This window comes from Scophthalmus maximus, chromosome 22 (genome assembly GCF_022379125.1).
Source record: "Scophthalmus maximus strain ysfricsl-2021 chromosome 22, ASM2237912v1, whole genome shotgun sequence".
Lineage (NCBI taxonomy): Eukaryota > Metazoa > Chordata > Actinopteri > Pleuronectiformes > Scophthalmidae > Scophthalmus > Scophthalmus maximus.
This window is the reverse complement of record NC_061536.1, coordinates 7,482,416-7,497,424: the sequence shown is the minus strand read 5'-3', so window position 1 is coordinate 7,497,424 and position 15,009 is coordinate 7,482,416. Positions and strand designations below refer to the sequence as shown.

At 40.4% G+C, this 15,009-nt stretch overlaps 2 protein-coding genes across 2 annotated transcripts; one reads left to right on the top strand and one right to left on the bottom strand.

Annotated features, from left to right (window-relative positions):
* Positions 1 to 167: 167 nt before the first annotated feature.
* Positions 168 to 8,885, bottom strand: lix1l (limb and CNS expressed 1 like). Its single transcript, XM_035620988.2, has 6 exons — positions 8,314 to 8,885; positions 5,452 to 5,615; positions 5,123 to 5,263; positions 3,954 to 4,049; positions 3,606 to 3,683; positions 168 to 3,069 (listed from the first exon to the last, which is right to left on the bottom strand). The coding sequence occupies exons 1-6, from the start codon at positions 8,651 to 8,653 to the stop codon at positions 2,818 to 2,820; spliced, it is 1,071 nt and encodes a 356-aa protein (XP_035476881.1). The 5' UTR covers positions 8,654 to 8,885; the 3' UTR covers positions 168 to 2,817.
* Positions 8,886 to 12,454: 3,569 nt separating this feature from the next.
* On the top strand, positions 12,455 to 14,838 carry LOC118291851 (type-4 ice-structuring protein). Its single transcript, XM_035620307.1, has 4 exons — positions 12,455 to 12,547; positions 13,654 to 13,722; positions 13,826 to 13,949; positions 14,440 to 14,838. Exons 2-4 carry the CDS (start codon positions 13,674 to 13,676, stop codon positions 14,639 to 14,641), a joined length of 375 nt encoding a protein of 124 aa, XP_035476200.1. The 5' UTR covers positions 12,455 to 12,547; positions 13,654 to 13,673; the 3' UTR covers positions 14,642 to 14,838.
* The last annotated feature ends 171 nt before the right edge of the window (positions 14,839 to 15,009 follow it).

Sequence of the window (15,009 nt, the reverse complement as noted above, 5' to 3'; positions counted from 1 at the left end):
TAATGTGTAGTCATATGTCTAAAATGTCTAAAAGGGATCTATAAACTACCATGGATTCCACTTCCTCCCATTAAACCATAACCAGTCGTTATCTATTTACTTCATCCTGATTATAAAGGATTACTTCTTCTACTAAGCAGCATAACAGGTGACATGACAAATCAATAAACATTTGTATCAGCCAATTTATTACATCATATAAATCTAATAGAAGTATAAACATGAAATACAAAATGTTCATAGAAAATACATACAATACAGGTCTTCAGAAAAACACTTGAAAAACAAAACTGTATCGAATATGAAACATAGAAAAACAGAACATAATCAACATATCATGCATTAAAGCCAAAGGATGAAAAGCCCGTTTGTTTTTAAAAAATGGATAGCAAAAAATATACTGTATTAAAAAGGCCTTCATTGATAATGATCACAAAGAAAGGTCAAAGACATTTGTAATAAAAACGGAGCTCTGAGATTGTTGGCTTGTAGTCAGAAATTACACACATAATAATCATCTTAATTAGAGGAAAAATGCAAAAACACATAATTCAAGATCTCCAGCCTCATTTCTGTACCCAGCTCATTTAAACACTCATTGAGTTTTTCTCATTACATACATTTCGGCTGTTGCAGGAGCGCACCAGTATTACAGTATGTTCTGAAATCGGACTTGAAATCGGTTCATCAGTTCACGCCCCAAGAATCTCTGGTTGAGATTCTTGGAGCGGTTTCGTTCGTAATGTAAAGTGAAAAGAAAAATGGGAGATTGACAAGGCTGAATTCAAGCTGCAGAACTGTGAGGTCAACGTTTGCATTATATCAGTTCAACTGTCCATTTGATCATTTCCGAAGGGCACTGCAGGGTCTTTGCCAAGAGGACAAAATTCTTCAGAAACATTTTTTTTTTACTGGTGCTGCACACACTTTTTGCGAGCTGAGTACCAAACCAACAATATATAATGGTTATAAATGTATACCAAAGATAGTAAGATTTAATAAATCCTTCATAACAACATATTAAAGTATTGTAACAGTAATATAGCATGTAATCTGCATGCTAAATGAATATAGCATGTAATGTAACATCACCTTTACATGCAAGACAAAAGACTTACAGGAGTAGCACTATCTTTTAAAGACCCCATTAAATTAAACTTAATGAGTCTAACCATCGCATGCTACCAATTTCTTAAAGGCACAATGATCCCAGGGAGAAACACAGCAAAAGAATATTGAAACTGATCTGGCTTTAATCACACTACATTCCTGCTTCTTTTGATTTTTATTTGCAGTCTCCCTAAATTAAGTGTAATCAGTTTCTGCTGTCGACAATCCAACGCTGAGCAGAAGCACGAGCCCTCCCACTGTTTACCTTGCATAACTCGCTGCCCACATTACCTTTTCAACCAGGGCCAAACATTTTCAATTAAACTCACACTTCCTTTTCATGGGGTCTTTAAAAGGCGACTCTTTGAAATGCATTCATTCATATAATGTAACAAAATACATTTTTAGATATGTTATACCGGGAAATAAAGGGTTATCACATTGCCAGTATAAAAGAAATAAGGTCCTTCCACATAAAGTATTTGAAAGGGGATAAGTGCGACTTGACGATTTGTTTTTTTAGCACATGGACGTACATCGGCACTGCTAAGAACCAAACTCTGCCTCCAATATCTTCAAAAACATAAACCACAAGCGCTGGTACTGTTTTGTATTGATGACAATCAGTCACACATGACTCACACATGGTGATTCATCTTGTTAAAAAAGCCATACTTCATTGTAACTAATGATACCGTGCGTGTTTTTTCGGGCCTTCACCAACTTATTGTTTTTGCTGAGACCCTCACAAGCTTTTTTTTCATCTCCAGATGAAGCACATGACAAACACAACCTCTATCACAAGAGTAATTCTATGGTCTAAACAGCGTCACTTTGCGGGTCCTGTAGCTGCGAGCACACTGAAAATATACATTCAGCTCGTGTCATGGTCACCATGCAGACAATGGACACCGTTGTCACAAGCCTTTAAGAACAAAGTGATTGTTTGCCATCTGATTTTTCAAAAACCTGAGCTGCTGTCAGAGCGATCAGTCCCCTGCTCAAGTATTTTTCAATGCTAGCTGGAACTGTCGTGTACTTCCATTACATTACCATTACAACAGGCAGGATAATTATACGGGATCTTTTATCTCCTTCATTGCTGTTTAAGAAATTCTCTGTTTATGAGTGGACACAAGGTGCTCCCTATCAGGGTTTAAAGATTGTTAGAGAAAGTCTCGATTCTGGTTTGTACTTTTTTTTGTGCTATTTTTTACCACAAGTAATTTTTTTTACCACTTTACCACTTGACAACTGAGTACTGTGAATGAGCACAACAACACAACAACAGAAACACACTGATCTGCCTTAAAATATGTGTTTGGTTTGTAAGGTCATATTAACTCATGACCTGTACATTCATTGAAGGAAAAGGCAGGTTTTGTTTGTTACAGTCTAAAATATTGAAAAAGAAAAAAAACATATACTCCCCAGTAAGATGGTTCTCCGAGCTCATTTACAGGTTGGAACAAAAGCTCGGTTTTCCTGTAATCACTAGGCACAAAGAGGTAACAGCTATAGCGGAAAGTGTTTGTTTTATGGACGGATGTGCATACTGTAAAATCAAGGGCCGATTACCTGGATCCTCATGACAAAACGCAAGATACAAAGAATAAAAAAATGAAAGAACTCATCTTTATCTTTATGAAATGTTCAATACTGTTACCAGGAATCCTGTGTGAAAAGCACATTTTCCACATGCTGGGTTTAGTGTGATGGCAGGGTGGCAGTGTTGGCTGCACTGAGCTGACCCACAGCTATCATCAGGATGTCTTTCTTCTCCTTGTAAAACCGCAGTTCTCTGCCCGCCAGCCTGGCGTCCTCCAGTTCTCGCTCCGTGGAGGCCAGCTCCTGCGCGACAGTTGCCGCCACGCTCTGTTCTCGGTTCACCCAGTCGGCTGCCATCTGAGTGCGCATGTCGTCATCCAGAGCCCGGTGGGAATAGTGAGCCAGCACCTCCTGCAAAGTTCGGCAACACAGAAGAGTCCAAAAGCTCAGCGTTTGACAAGTGTCAAGCGTTATTCTTGAATTAAACATTCAACTCAGGATCCTGTACATCTTCAGCCGTAGCAGCTGCAGTTTATATTGTGTACATTTCAGGTAAAGAATATATATATCATAATATCTCCCATTTGAATGTGTCTATGATGTGGTCAGATGGCCAACCTAAAGGATAAACTCTAAGGTAAATAAAAGTAATACTTTAAACCATGTTTCTTCTACTTCTTCATGCCCACAAATGAATAAAGCGTAACAAACAATAATCCATCTTTGAGGTATGTTAGACTTTATAAAGAGCTTCCTCTCTGCTCTCCTTAATTTTAGCTTGCCACTTTTCACATGGTGAGAGGCAAAGGAAGAAAAAAAATCGGATCTGTCTGGAACAGTCCTGTTATGTACAGAGAGTCCTCTCATATAATTATTTCACTGAAAACCACCACTGTACTTGGATAATTGAACCCATCTGTGGAAAGTGCTTGAATGAAGTACAGTACCTGTCGGGAACATTGTCTCTCTCTCATGGCTTTCAGGCTTCCATTCCAGTGCAACAGCTGAAACACAGTCATCAGCTCCTGCAGACACAAGAGCACAGGCCGAGACCAGCAGACACATGACACCAAACTCTCTTCACAACAAGCAATATTTAGTAATTCAGTTTTTCAAACCACACATGCTGCCTTCACTCTCCTAAATTCCAGTTAGTTAGGATGTTCTAGGTCAGATCACACGTGAGCTATAACTACATGTATGTAACCACTGAAGGTCCATGAGCTGCGTTGGTGTGTCTGAGGACCGGAAAATGCCTCTTAACACGACACAGACATTCCTACATCTTTATGCACCTGAAACTCCAGCATGGATTTTCCTTTGTTGGACTCGAGCATGAAGCGGAATGCGCCAATTCCTGTGTTGGGGTTGTCGGCCTCTTCTCTGTTTCCCTGTGAACGTCAACACGCAGTTAATGACCATACCCTGTGTTACTTGACTCATATAGTATATATGGCTTATATACTTGGATTCTTACAGCCTCAGACACTAAGGAGGACAACTACAATACCTATCTCATATACTTTTTTTTGGCACATTGTTATCTTTAAGGTACCCTGCAGTGTCTTTGACCAGTACTAGCGCTATGGAGAAGTGCCGGTCCAATGGTTTCACACTTTTGTTCTGATCTACAGAAATGCAGATTTTTTTTTCAATATAAAAAAAGAAATCAAATGTTTCATGAGCGAGAAAATGCAATCTACAAGACTCAAAGATTCACTTCATGTAAGTAACACTGTGACCAAAATACTTTGTTTACACCACAGATCATCTTTTAAGTAAAGCTGCTTTCAGACATGCACTAGAGTCCAGACAATTTCCTGAGGTTTTCCAGAGGGCCTGTATGCGAGCACGCCAATGTCTGCAAACATTGGTCTGGACATTTTCCGGGATCTTTCCCTGCCAGCCCCCTGGTAAAATTTTTCCGGAAAATGTCAGAGTGAGCCCATGTGATAGAATACTCCAGGAAAAATCTCAGGAAGCTTCATGGCGAGTGAGTGTGCTTTTTCTTCCCACCCATCGCCTGAATGTTACGGACATTTTCCAGCTGTGTGGACGTGTCTCACTTGGATCAATCTCCTGTTGTCTGTTGTGGCAAATTGGACACCAGAAAATTCACGGAAAATTGGTCCGTACGTTTTCCGGAGTTCATGTCTGAAAACAGCTGAAGTTTCCGTGAGATTCTCAATATTTTGCTTTCAAATATTCTATTTTCTGTAAATAAGTTTTCTTCCTTGAGCGATGTGCTGCTTCTGTTTTGAATAAAACCTAATAGGAGCCACATTGTGAGAAGTCCGTCTGTATGGGGAAGTCACTTTCATTTTACTTCATTGTAACGGAATCGTGAATGTTTGTAAAGCAACTACTGGATTTCACAAATCAGTGTGCTCTTGTAGGTATCTGTGTGTTTTGTAGGAGTCAAATGTACTTAGACTTAAACACACAGATATTTATCATAACTTACATTGAAGGAGGCCAGAGCCTCGCTCACGCTCTTCTCTATGAAGTCGTCTGTGATGCGGCGAGAGGGATGCTCGTTGAAAACAGAGTTCATGAGGGCAATCTTGGCAGCGCTGCGTCTCGCCTCTGCCTTTGTGGGACAGAACTGTCAAAACATGGAAGAAAACACGCATTAGCGGTCAGACACGATCAGATATAAAGATGTACTGTACATTCAAGAGGCTGAAGACCAGTGTTTTTATACATGGAGTCAAGATAGCGACAATGTGCACTCGTCTCTGGAAGCCTGTGAAATGCCACTTGAAGTGAATGAAAACAATGCAGATACTGTACCTGGAAACTCCCGAAGCAGCTGCCTCCCGGAAGACTAACATAACAAACGTACGGTGGGCTGTTGGATGGGACCATTTCATAAACAACTAGAGCTCCGTTGCGCAGGTCAGCCCCTCTGGTCAGCTTCATCTGCCAGAACTCCTGTAGAGCCTCCACCACGTTTACTAGAAGGGGAACAGATGTAAATATACTGTCACACTGTGATATGTCAACCGTCTCTTATATCCTTTATCTCATTTACATAAAGGATGTATTTGCAGTGCCAAGAAATCGAATGCTTTTTTTCTGCTCAGTTTGCATTTTAGTCCCTGGCTGTGCTCTGCAACATCCTCTCCAAACAGAAAGATGGATAGTGTGGGGGGAAGGTCACTTCAAGGATGCCAGGGGATTTTCCTGAAAATATTTATGTGGCTGCCTAGAGGAAATTCTGCTTCACCTCGGAGGAGCTGCCTGCTTAAAGAAACACGCCCTCGGGCCTTGTTCTCATGAGCGAGAGTTACATTCTTGTCCTCCACGGATAAACAACAACAAAGTGAAGCCGTCAGATTTTGCAACTGAGCCGTAAAATAATCATTTTGGGTTTGGGTCTGCGGAGAAAATGTGAGCGCAGCCAACATTTAACCAGGTCTCTTTCACTTCTGTTAGCTCTCAGCTCGTTCACGCTGAGCTCTCGCTGTTCGATACGGACACAGACAGACTGTATCTCCCTCACACACCCGGTCTGCAGCCTGATCAGTAGGAGTTGTTTTTTAGGGCCACAGCTTTAACGAACATAGAAATAGAAGCCCCTGCAGAACACCTGTCCCTTAATCTGATATATAAAGTAAATCCCTACACTGCAACCCAAATGAGCCATTGCTCTTTCTGTGTGAAGATGAAATGCTCACTGTAAAATGTTTCTCTCGTTGTAAGCCAAATATAAAGGAATGACTTTGTGCGCTTGTAAGAGTTGTGGTGTTACAGTACTTTCACAACAAATGACATGAATCCAAAATGTGCTCTATTAAAAAATTGCATTGTTTATCATATGTATCTTTCCAAAAGTGAACTTGAGCTGGCACTGGATGTATATGTAGATAGTTTCCTTACAACAGAGGCTACCCAAGATAAACCCAGCAGGCTAAATTCAGATGTTGTTATTTTCGTAAGTGTCAAGGGACAAAGAGTCAGGAAATAGCTGAAGATAGTAAGAAGATGATATATTACACAGTGACAATTGTGCTGCTCCAGGCTCAGACCCACAAATTAGCACTTACACGTGACTTAGATGACTAATGCACCAGAAACATCCTGCTTACACACTGTTGAGCGCATAAACAATGTGCGCAGAATTGTGCGCAATCAAGGGAGCTTGCCAGAACTGTTTTCGCCAATGATGTACTTTTGGATGTAAAGAATACACATACAGTATCTGTCAAAATGCATTGCAGGGAGAAGTACAAGTCGACTGCCACGTGGTTTTTATTGAAAATGATGAATGTATATACTGATAAATATATGAAAACAATAAATGAAGACAAACCAATGTAAATGGGTTCATTTATTGTTACCAAAATCCAAAATATGAAAGATGTGGGTTTTTCTCTTTTGGTGATCATTACGATAATTTACCTAACATCCCCCTTTCCTTCCCATGTGGACTAAAGGGAATGGGGGGGAAAGTGACTTCCTAGTGTACAGTTATGTCATTTTAATTGTCTGCTTGAAAGGTGACAGTGTTAATGACGGCTGCTGCAGGTGATCTTCATTGTTAGTTTGTTTATCTGGTCTGTTTGAAATTATCAAAATAAAAAATGTTGTGCAATACAACAAATTGTCTCTCGGAACGACATTGAAATTAAGTCTATCACAAAACTGGGGCAACCTTAAGGCCAGAATAAAGCCATTCGACAGTCTTTATGGTGCTGCCAATGTTGAGGGTGTTAAGTAGCCTAAATGGGATAGAGCGAGTAAAGAAGGTCTGTTAGTCAGAGCACAGAGGGACAATCTTTTGGAAATAAATCCTATTAGCACAAGACAGGAACACTTGTATTAGCTCCGGCTGACAACATTATTGCAGCTTTTGGTCTAATAGTTAGTTTTAAGCATACATCCTGCCAACCTGCTGCACTGATGAATAACACGTTATAAAAATAGATATGTTTATAAGTAAACTATGATCACCGGGTGAATCATCATCACACAATGAACAAACAAATTCAATTCAAAATTTGAAATTAAAGCCTTTACGGTTCTCGTCATGGTCAGAGAACTACATCCATCTGGTACCACTTACTGTGATGTATGGTTTGGATTGAATTTAAAGTATTCATATCGGAAATGGATAAACTGTTTTATTCTCAACTAAAAAAAAAAGCTTATAACCTGGTTTTACAAAGGTATTTACTGCTGACAACTTTCTTGTTGTGCATCTTATTGTAATTGTAAGAATATGTATCATGAGTTTACAGTAAAAGACCAGTATTGTACAATGTGAGGCGAGATTAATTCAATAGCACAGGTCTAATAGTTTATTGTTAAGACCCCACAGCTGTGGTACTCAATCCTGTAACGAAGTGTATGAAGCAAAGGTTGTGTAAATATCTCAAGAGAAAACATCGTGGTGTTACAACATGAGGTGAAAATGATCATCAACTACATGATGAACCCAGGATCAAGTCCCGTGCTGAAGGATGGAGTGGACATTTGACGCTGTGTAACCGACCGCAGGAATGTAGCGCATGTTCTTTGCGTCACTAATCCAGTTCCAAACAAATGGCGCAGCCGAAAGTGTCTCTCTGCTCCAACTCCCCCTCCCCGGGTACGAACTGAGACGTTACCGCGAGTCACTGGGGGGGGGGGGGGGAGGGAAGCCCTCCTTACCTCTGCCGTAGCCCTGCGTGTGCTTGGCGAAGCTGCGGACCACCGCCTCCACCGCCTCCTTCAGCACCGCCGGGTTCCCCGGGTTGCAGTGGCCGGCCGCCCCCGGCCCCAGCGCGGCTCCGATGCCGCCGTACAGGCTGTGCAGCTGCAGCGGCGGCGGCGGCGGCGGGGGCCCGCAGGACGCGGCCAGCGAGGCCGGCGAGGGCAGCAGCGGCGCGATGGGCACCGTGACCCCGGGCCGCAGAGAGGAGCGGAGCGTCCCGGTCGGCCCCGAGCCGAATCCGATACCTGGCTGCAGCCGCTGAGGGCGGATGCTGTCCGGCATGACGTGGGATTCCATTGTCCCGACGTAACGTCTGCGAGGTCCGGCTCTCCTGGAGGAAGTCTGTGGCCGATCCACCCCGGACGGTTTCGGGTTCGGACGCGGACTCGGGGCGCGGGACGAGCTGAATGTGAGCGGGGGTTTTGTCAATCACAGCCACACGAGGAACTTTGCGCCGAGGTCCCTTCGACACTTAGCGCCGCTGCTCTGCATCCTCCTCAGCCCGCACTCTCTGGATTAGACTGCGGGATTGTCAGTCAAACGGTGCATTCGAGGACGCCTGGTTTTCCCCAGCTTCTAGCCAACACGCCAGAATTTATAAGACGTTCTAGCCATATATAGGTTACTGTATGTATATAGTTTCAGCCCGTTACCTACCACTGACTGCATCCTACATAGCTGAATGATAGTTTGAGAAATAGTTTGCTTTATCGTAGGAGTTTTTGTAATTTTAGTTTAATATTTTTTTTTAATTTTAAAGTTTAATACTTTTATTGTTTTTGTGAACAGCCTGCTTGGTTATTAAAGCTCAGTCACAATAAATCATGTCTTCAGTATAACATTTCCTTTTTTATGCACTTTATTGTTTAAACTGACATCAATTTCTACACACTGTAATTTTATTATTGTTATTTTTGGAATATATTGTCGAGTATGCAATGTCTGTTTATGCTTGAAAAGGGGGTCTGTTGTTTGTTTCATCAGATGCATCAGAGGCATGTCAATTCAACTACACTTTTGTTGTGTCATATTAAAAATTAATAGAACAGTTAGGTCATTTTGCCCCTTCAAAGTAGTCAGATCTCACAGTGTTTTGTGCTGCAATGGCTTAGCATATCATTGTCATATTTCCTGCATTTCCTACAGAGCTTGAAGGCAACAGTGGAAAGCCAGAGTAATATCAAGCCAAGAAATCTGAGCCTCCTCTGTTCTCCTCTGGCACCAGCAGAGAACAACTACAGTGTGGGCTTACAGCTCCAGCTCTGCAGCCCTGAAGCATGTGATTAAAACTTGGAGGCAGAACCACTCAGTTTAGTGAAGGAGGCTGAAAAAGAAACGATGTTACTTTCTTTGAAACAGGCAAACAGACAGTGAGAGTAAGTTACTAACTGTGAGTTTGTAGACCACCGTCTTTAGATGGAAGAGGAAATGGGACCTCCTCTTGCGCTCCCTAAGAGGCTTTTATGACTTTCTGGGCCTTGTGTAATTTTTCATTCTTTCTGTGGTCTGGGAGCAGGCCAGAGGAGTTTGGAGGAGGAGGAACTGTGGTGCATTTGATTAAATCTTCTTCTTTCTTTTAAAGCTGAATCTGCTATTGAATAAAGATTCAGGCACTGTGCATCTGGATCCACTAAAGAACACATTTCAAACAAATTAGAGCAAAGCGAGAGACTGGAAATCTCTGAGTAGACAAAGATGTGACGTTGTTTACAGCCGAGTTCATCAAGAAAGAAGAATCAACAACGTCATACATCATAATTGTAATGAGTGTTTTGCTCACTGGAGGGCACACTCTCATTTCATGACCTTAGGGTTTTTACCTGAGCTATTTGCTTTATGCTCATGTCCTCTGTACCCACGGTCTAGATAAGGTAAAAGGCCCGATGATAGATTCAACTTTAATATGCACAAGGCTTCAAAATAAAGTTGCTAGATAGAGGATCATTTGACCTAAACGCATATGTACTGATTTTTATTCACGCTTCGTCATATTCACAAAAAAATTAATTAATCAGCATTGTAAGCAGACCTGTAAAACATCTGACTTTGACAAAACACTTTGGTAAAAAGAAACCAAGTATATTTACTCAAGTATTATACATCAGTAAAATGTTGCAGTACTTTAATCAATTATTTCCATTCAATGCTACTTAATACTTCTCTCCATTACATGTTTTGATTGTCATAGTCACTAATAACTTTTCATGTTAGTATATTATTGCATTAAAAGTATGATAAGCTTATAAAATACAATAACCCACAGTCACCATGAGTCCTTTGTCATGTTTTACCACCGACTTACCCCTCCAAACTTTTCATATGGTTTAATTGGATTAACTGTATGAGGCCAACAGAAGAATTACCATCACATTTTTCACAAAACAGCAAGAGAGAAAAGAGAAAAGTCCAAAAAATGTATACAAATTTGAGCAGTATTACTTCTTTTTTTTGTCTTCTTTCCTTTCCCGTTATCCATCTCACGACTCCTCTGGTTTGGCTTGTGACTTTGGAGGGGTCCAGGAACAGTTGTTCGGACACACATGTTCGGACTGGACTAAACTGGTTTGTAAGGTAGTAAGGTAAATCTGGTAATGAGTCTTTACTGTGACTGAACCAACACTGAACTGAGCCTAATGAGTCTTAACTGTAATAAATCTTCTTTTTTTTCGTGGTAGAGTTTTATTATCAGAGGCTAAAAGAAGCAGATGTGTAAAATCTTTGAAAACAGCAGGGGCTCACTTTTGGTTCTTTTCATGTTTTTGTTCAGCCCATTTTACAATAAACTACACACATCTAGTTTCACATTCTCTCATTTCGGACAGTCTGCAATTAATCCTGCACTTCAACACTTACGTTTAGTATTCAGGTCTGTGCCATTGAGCTATTTTTTTTATTTATAGTGGATGGGTTTGAAGGATGTAAACAACTTAAGTCATTGCCACCAGGGGAACCAAGGCCAGTGGTCAAAAAGACTCTGGACAGAGAATATTCTCAGGTTGAAAACATCCCCACATCTGGTTTCAATCAATGCTTTCCAGTCAAAATCTGACCGTTCAACTCCAGTGCAGAGCTTTCCTTCTAGAGAATCACGGGACTATCAACCACAGTCTATCAAAAATACCTGTTTCGTTATGTTCTCTGCTCATATTTCTACTAAATCAGTTTTTTTCCCTATGAATTGTTTATTGGTGACTGGGGTGGAGTCGGGTTGAGATTAATTACTTTATGAGGACCATAAAGATTAAGATTATGGCAATAGCACAATGCTGGATGTAAATCAAAGGTAGAAGGTTTACATCCACATGGTTGAGTTCAATTCATGTATGTTTTCTTTGATTCATTAATTCAATACAATTTATAATTCATTATTCATTTTTTTGATGTTCAGATGTTTTTAATGTGTTATTTCTATTTACTGTTATCCTTTAATTTCTGTACCAAGGGTTGTCCATTCATTTAAGACAACAGAATCTTTCAACAAGCTTTTGCATTTACTCTGAATAGATTACTGAATTCTTGTGACTTTTCATTTTCATTCTTTATATACTTCTATATCAGAACTTAGGCAAATGTTCACAAACAAATGTCTATTTCAGATAAGTTTAGATTTCAGAAGTTAGAATGTTTTTCTGAGAATATAACATGTTTTTATGTTTTTGTCTAATATGCTATAACAACTAAGAAGAGGACATCCCCACAATCCTTCCTGCCTATGACTCGTCGCTCTTTTATGAGGTAAATGACTGAAAACAGCCAAAGAAGAAACGGAAAAACTGTCCAAATACAACAAAACAACAACAGAAACGAAAAAAAACAACGCAAGACATTCTGTCCTTTTTCTTATCTGTTATTGTATCTGGTGAAACCAATCACTGGCGTGTCAGTGTCTCTCTTACCGATGATTAAGTCTCAGATATTAATCAACATGATAAGATGCACACTCATGACAGATGTTGGACAGTCAGCACAGGGACCGTTGGACTTTGGTTTAGTTTGCCCAGGTGGCAGAGTGAGCAGCAAGGGTCAGCACCGTCATTCCTCAACCAGCACGAACATCCAATAATGACGTAGTTCTGCATCTCGTCCAATCGTAGTGACACCACGGCAGGGATGCATCACCGCGCTGGACTATAAGAAGTGTGAGAGTCGTACAGGACGGCACCATCCGGTCCAACTTCTCCTGCGGTACAGGTGAGTCTACCTCCGTTTCCTCTTTTCATTGGCTGAAACTGCAGACACAAATTCTTCTCCAACGTTATAATACCAGTATTTACAAAACTTAAGACTGTATTTTCTTTTCTTTTCTAAGAAAATATACCTTTGTCGCTTGGAGATTTAATGGGAAGTCTTTATTTGAATATTTTTTAAAGGGGAAATAAAAACGTTGCACTGCAAATAAACAGCTATTTGTTTCACTGTTATATTGGCAAATTATATGACAGCATAATCATACCCAATCCAGTTATCTTATTTAATGTAACATTAAATGTGACACGAGCATTGATTACAGGTGATCCATACCGCTGTGATAGATTACCTTTTGACAAGCCAGTTTCTTTCATTTAATTATGCCGGTTAATTCTTTAATCCCATTCAGTCTGACTTAAAAATTCAACATTGACTTGTTTAATGAATTTAAAGTATAGAGTATAGTATAAAGTATAATTTTAATTATGAAGAGAGCAATAACCCTGGAACCATTGGTGCCTTTAATAAATGTAGGCCAGCACATTATCAAACACAACAACATATTTTGGCACCATATCTTGCCTTTCCCGGCCAGGAGCAGATTTCTTTTCCACACCTGCAGTGCTCCTTTCTTTATTTCCGCTTCTAATACATTATAAAAATCTTTCACACATACCAGCTTAATTATTTGTTTTGCTGCTCTCGAGTCAAAGCAATAAATTCAATCTTTTCTTCACCTTATCTGTGACAAATTCTTTCAAACTCAAAGTTCACTCGGCTCATTCAGGAACTCAACACTCAGCTGGAGCTGTTGACAACATTTCTGTGATAAGCCAGACAACCTTTATAAGAGAATGTGTGGGGGTGTGGACAAACATGCAGTGGCAAAATATTTATTTTATCTCCATGTGACAAAAACAACTAGAATTCCTAGAAATTTACAACTTCGATTGGTGAGTCATCTGATTGAGCAACAGTGAGGCCTTCGTGGATCAAATAAAGAACAACAACAATGAAAACATCTTTATAATGAGGTCCAGGGAAACTTATATTGGAGTTTAATAAGCATACAGAATAATGACTTTGTGTTGTGATGTTTCTTTCTGTAGGTCTTCTCCCATCAGCAGCCATGAAATTCACACTCATCGCAGCCGTTGTCGTGCTCGCTCTGGCACAAGGTCAGACTATTACACATGACTTCTTTTGTCAAAGTGCAAATATTTACTCTTTACCAAACGCTTCTCGCTCACTGACTCCTTCTTTGCCTTTGAAAACCCAAAGGAAGCTTTGCCCAAGATGCTGCCGATCTGGAAAAGCTCGGTCAGTTCTTCGAGGACTTGAAGAACAAAATCACTCTGGAGGTGACGGAGCTGATCCAGAGCCAGGACCTGGCCAACCAGGCTCAGTGAGTACAGTGAACCCTTGGTACCACAACCTCCACACACAAGGTCAAGGTTTAGTTGTGACACATTGTTTTAGATGATTACATCTTCCCGCTGCTCGCCACACTGGACCTTGTCCCATGTTAAATGCCAGTTGTAGTAGTACATTTACTCAAGTACAATATTGAGGTATTTGTACCCTTTCTTGGAATCATTTCCAAAAAATAATTATTACAGATTTAATTAACTAAAGTTATTAAAATTATGTATGAACTAAGGATTACTTACATATGAAACTGACATAAAATCTGATTGAAAGCTCCAGTTATTTTTTAATCTTTAAGTAAGAAAAACATAAGTAAATGTAAACACGCAAAGGAAATAGTGAAGTTTATCCCATCACTTTTTGACAATCTTCAGTCCCTCAATACTAACAAGACGTAACTCTGTAAAATGCAGGTGAATATTTTTGTCTTTAATCACATTGTGATTCCTCGCCTTTTCGTTCCATAGGACCTACATGGAGGACAGGAAGACCCAACTGGAGCCTCTGGCCGCCCAGGTCCAGGAACAGCTGAGGACTGCTGCCGCCAAGATGGAGGAGCATGTGAAACCCCTGACCGACAACATGCAGCCCATGGTGGAGAAACTCCAGAAGCAGTTGGAGGCCCTCTTCCAGGGGCTGACCGACCAGGCCCGCGCCATCGGCAACTAAACCAGCCAGTCCTTCCAAAAAGGATGCAGACGTGCCACCACACCACCATCTTCTCTGTCGTGGACTGAGTTAGTGGAGCTAGTTGCATTAACGGCTGACCTGAAGGTGCCACAGCCTAAAATGTGTTTCTGTGCTTGTTAACGTTGATATTTATTGTCTCTGTCTCAAAGCACAATAAAAAAAAACTTGGAACACAATTTAATGGTTTTGATCTAAATTAATGTTATTTTATCAGTTTGAATTATTTTGATTTGACTAGGGAAAAATTTAAGAAAATTTGGAATGATCACTCCCACCACAACCACTCAACTGTTATGAGGAAATCAGAAGAGACTCATCAATCATTAATAAAACAGTAATATCTCTTA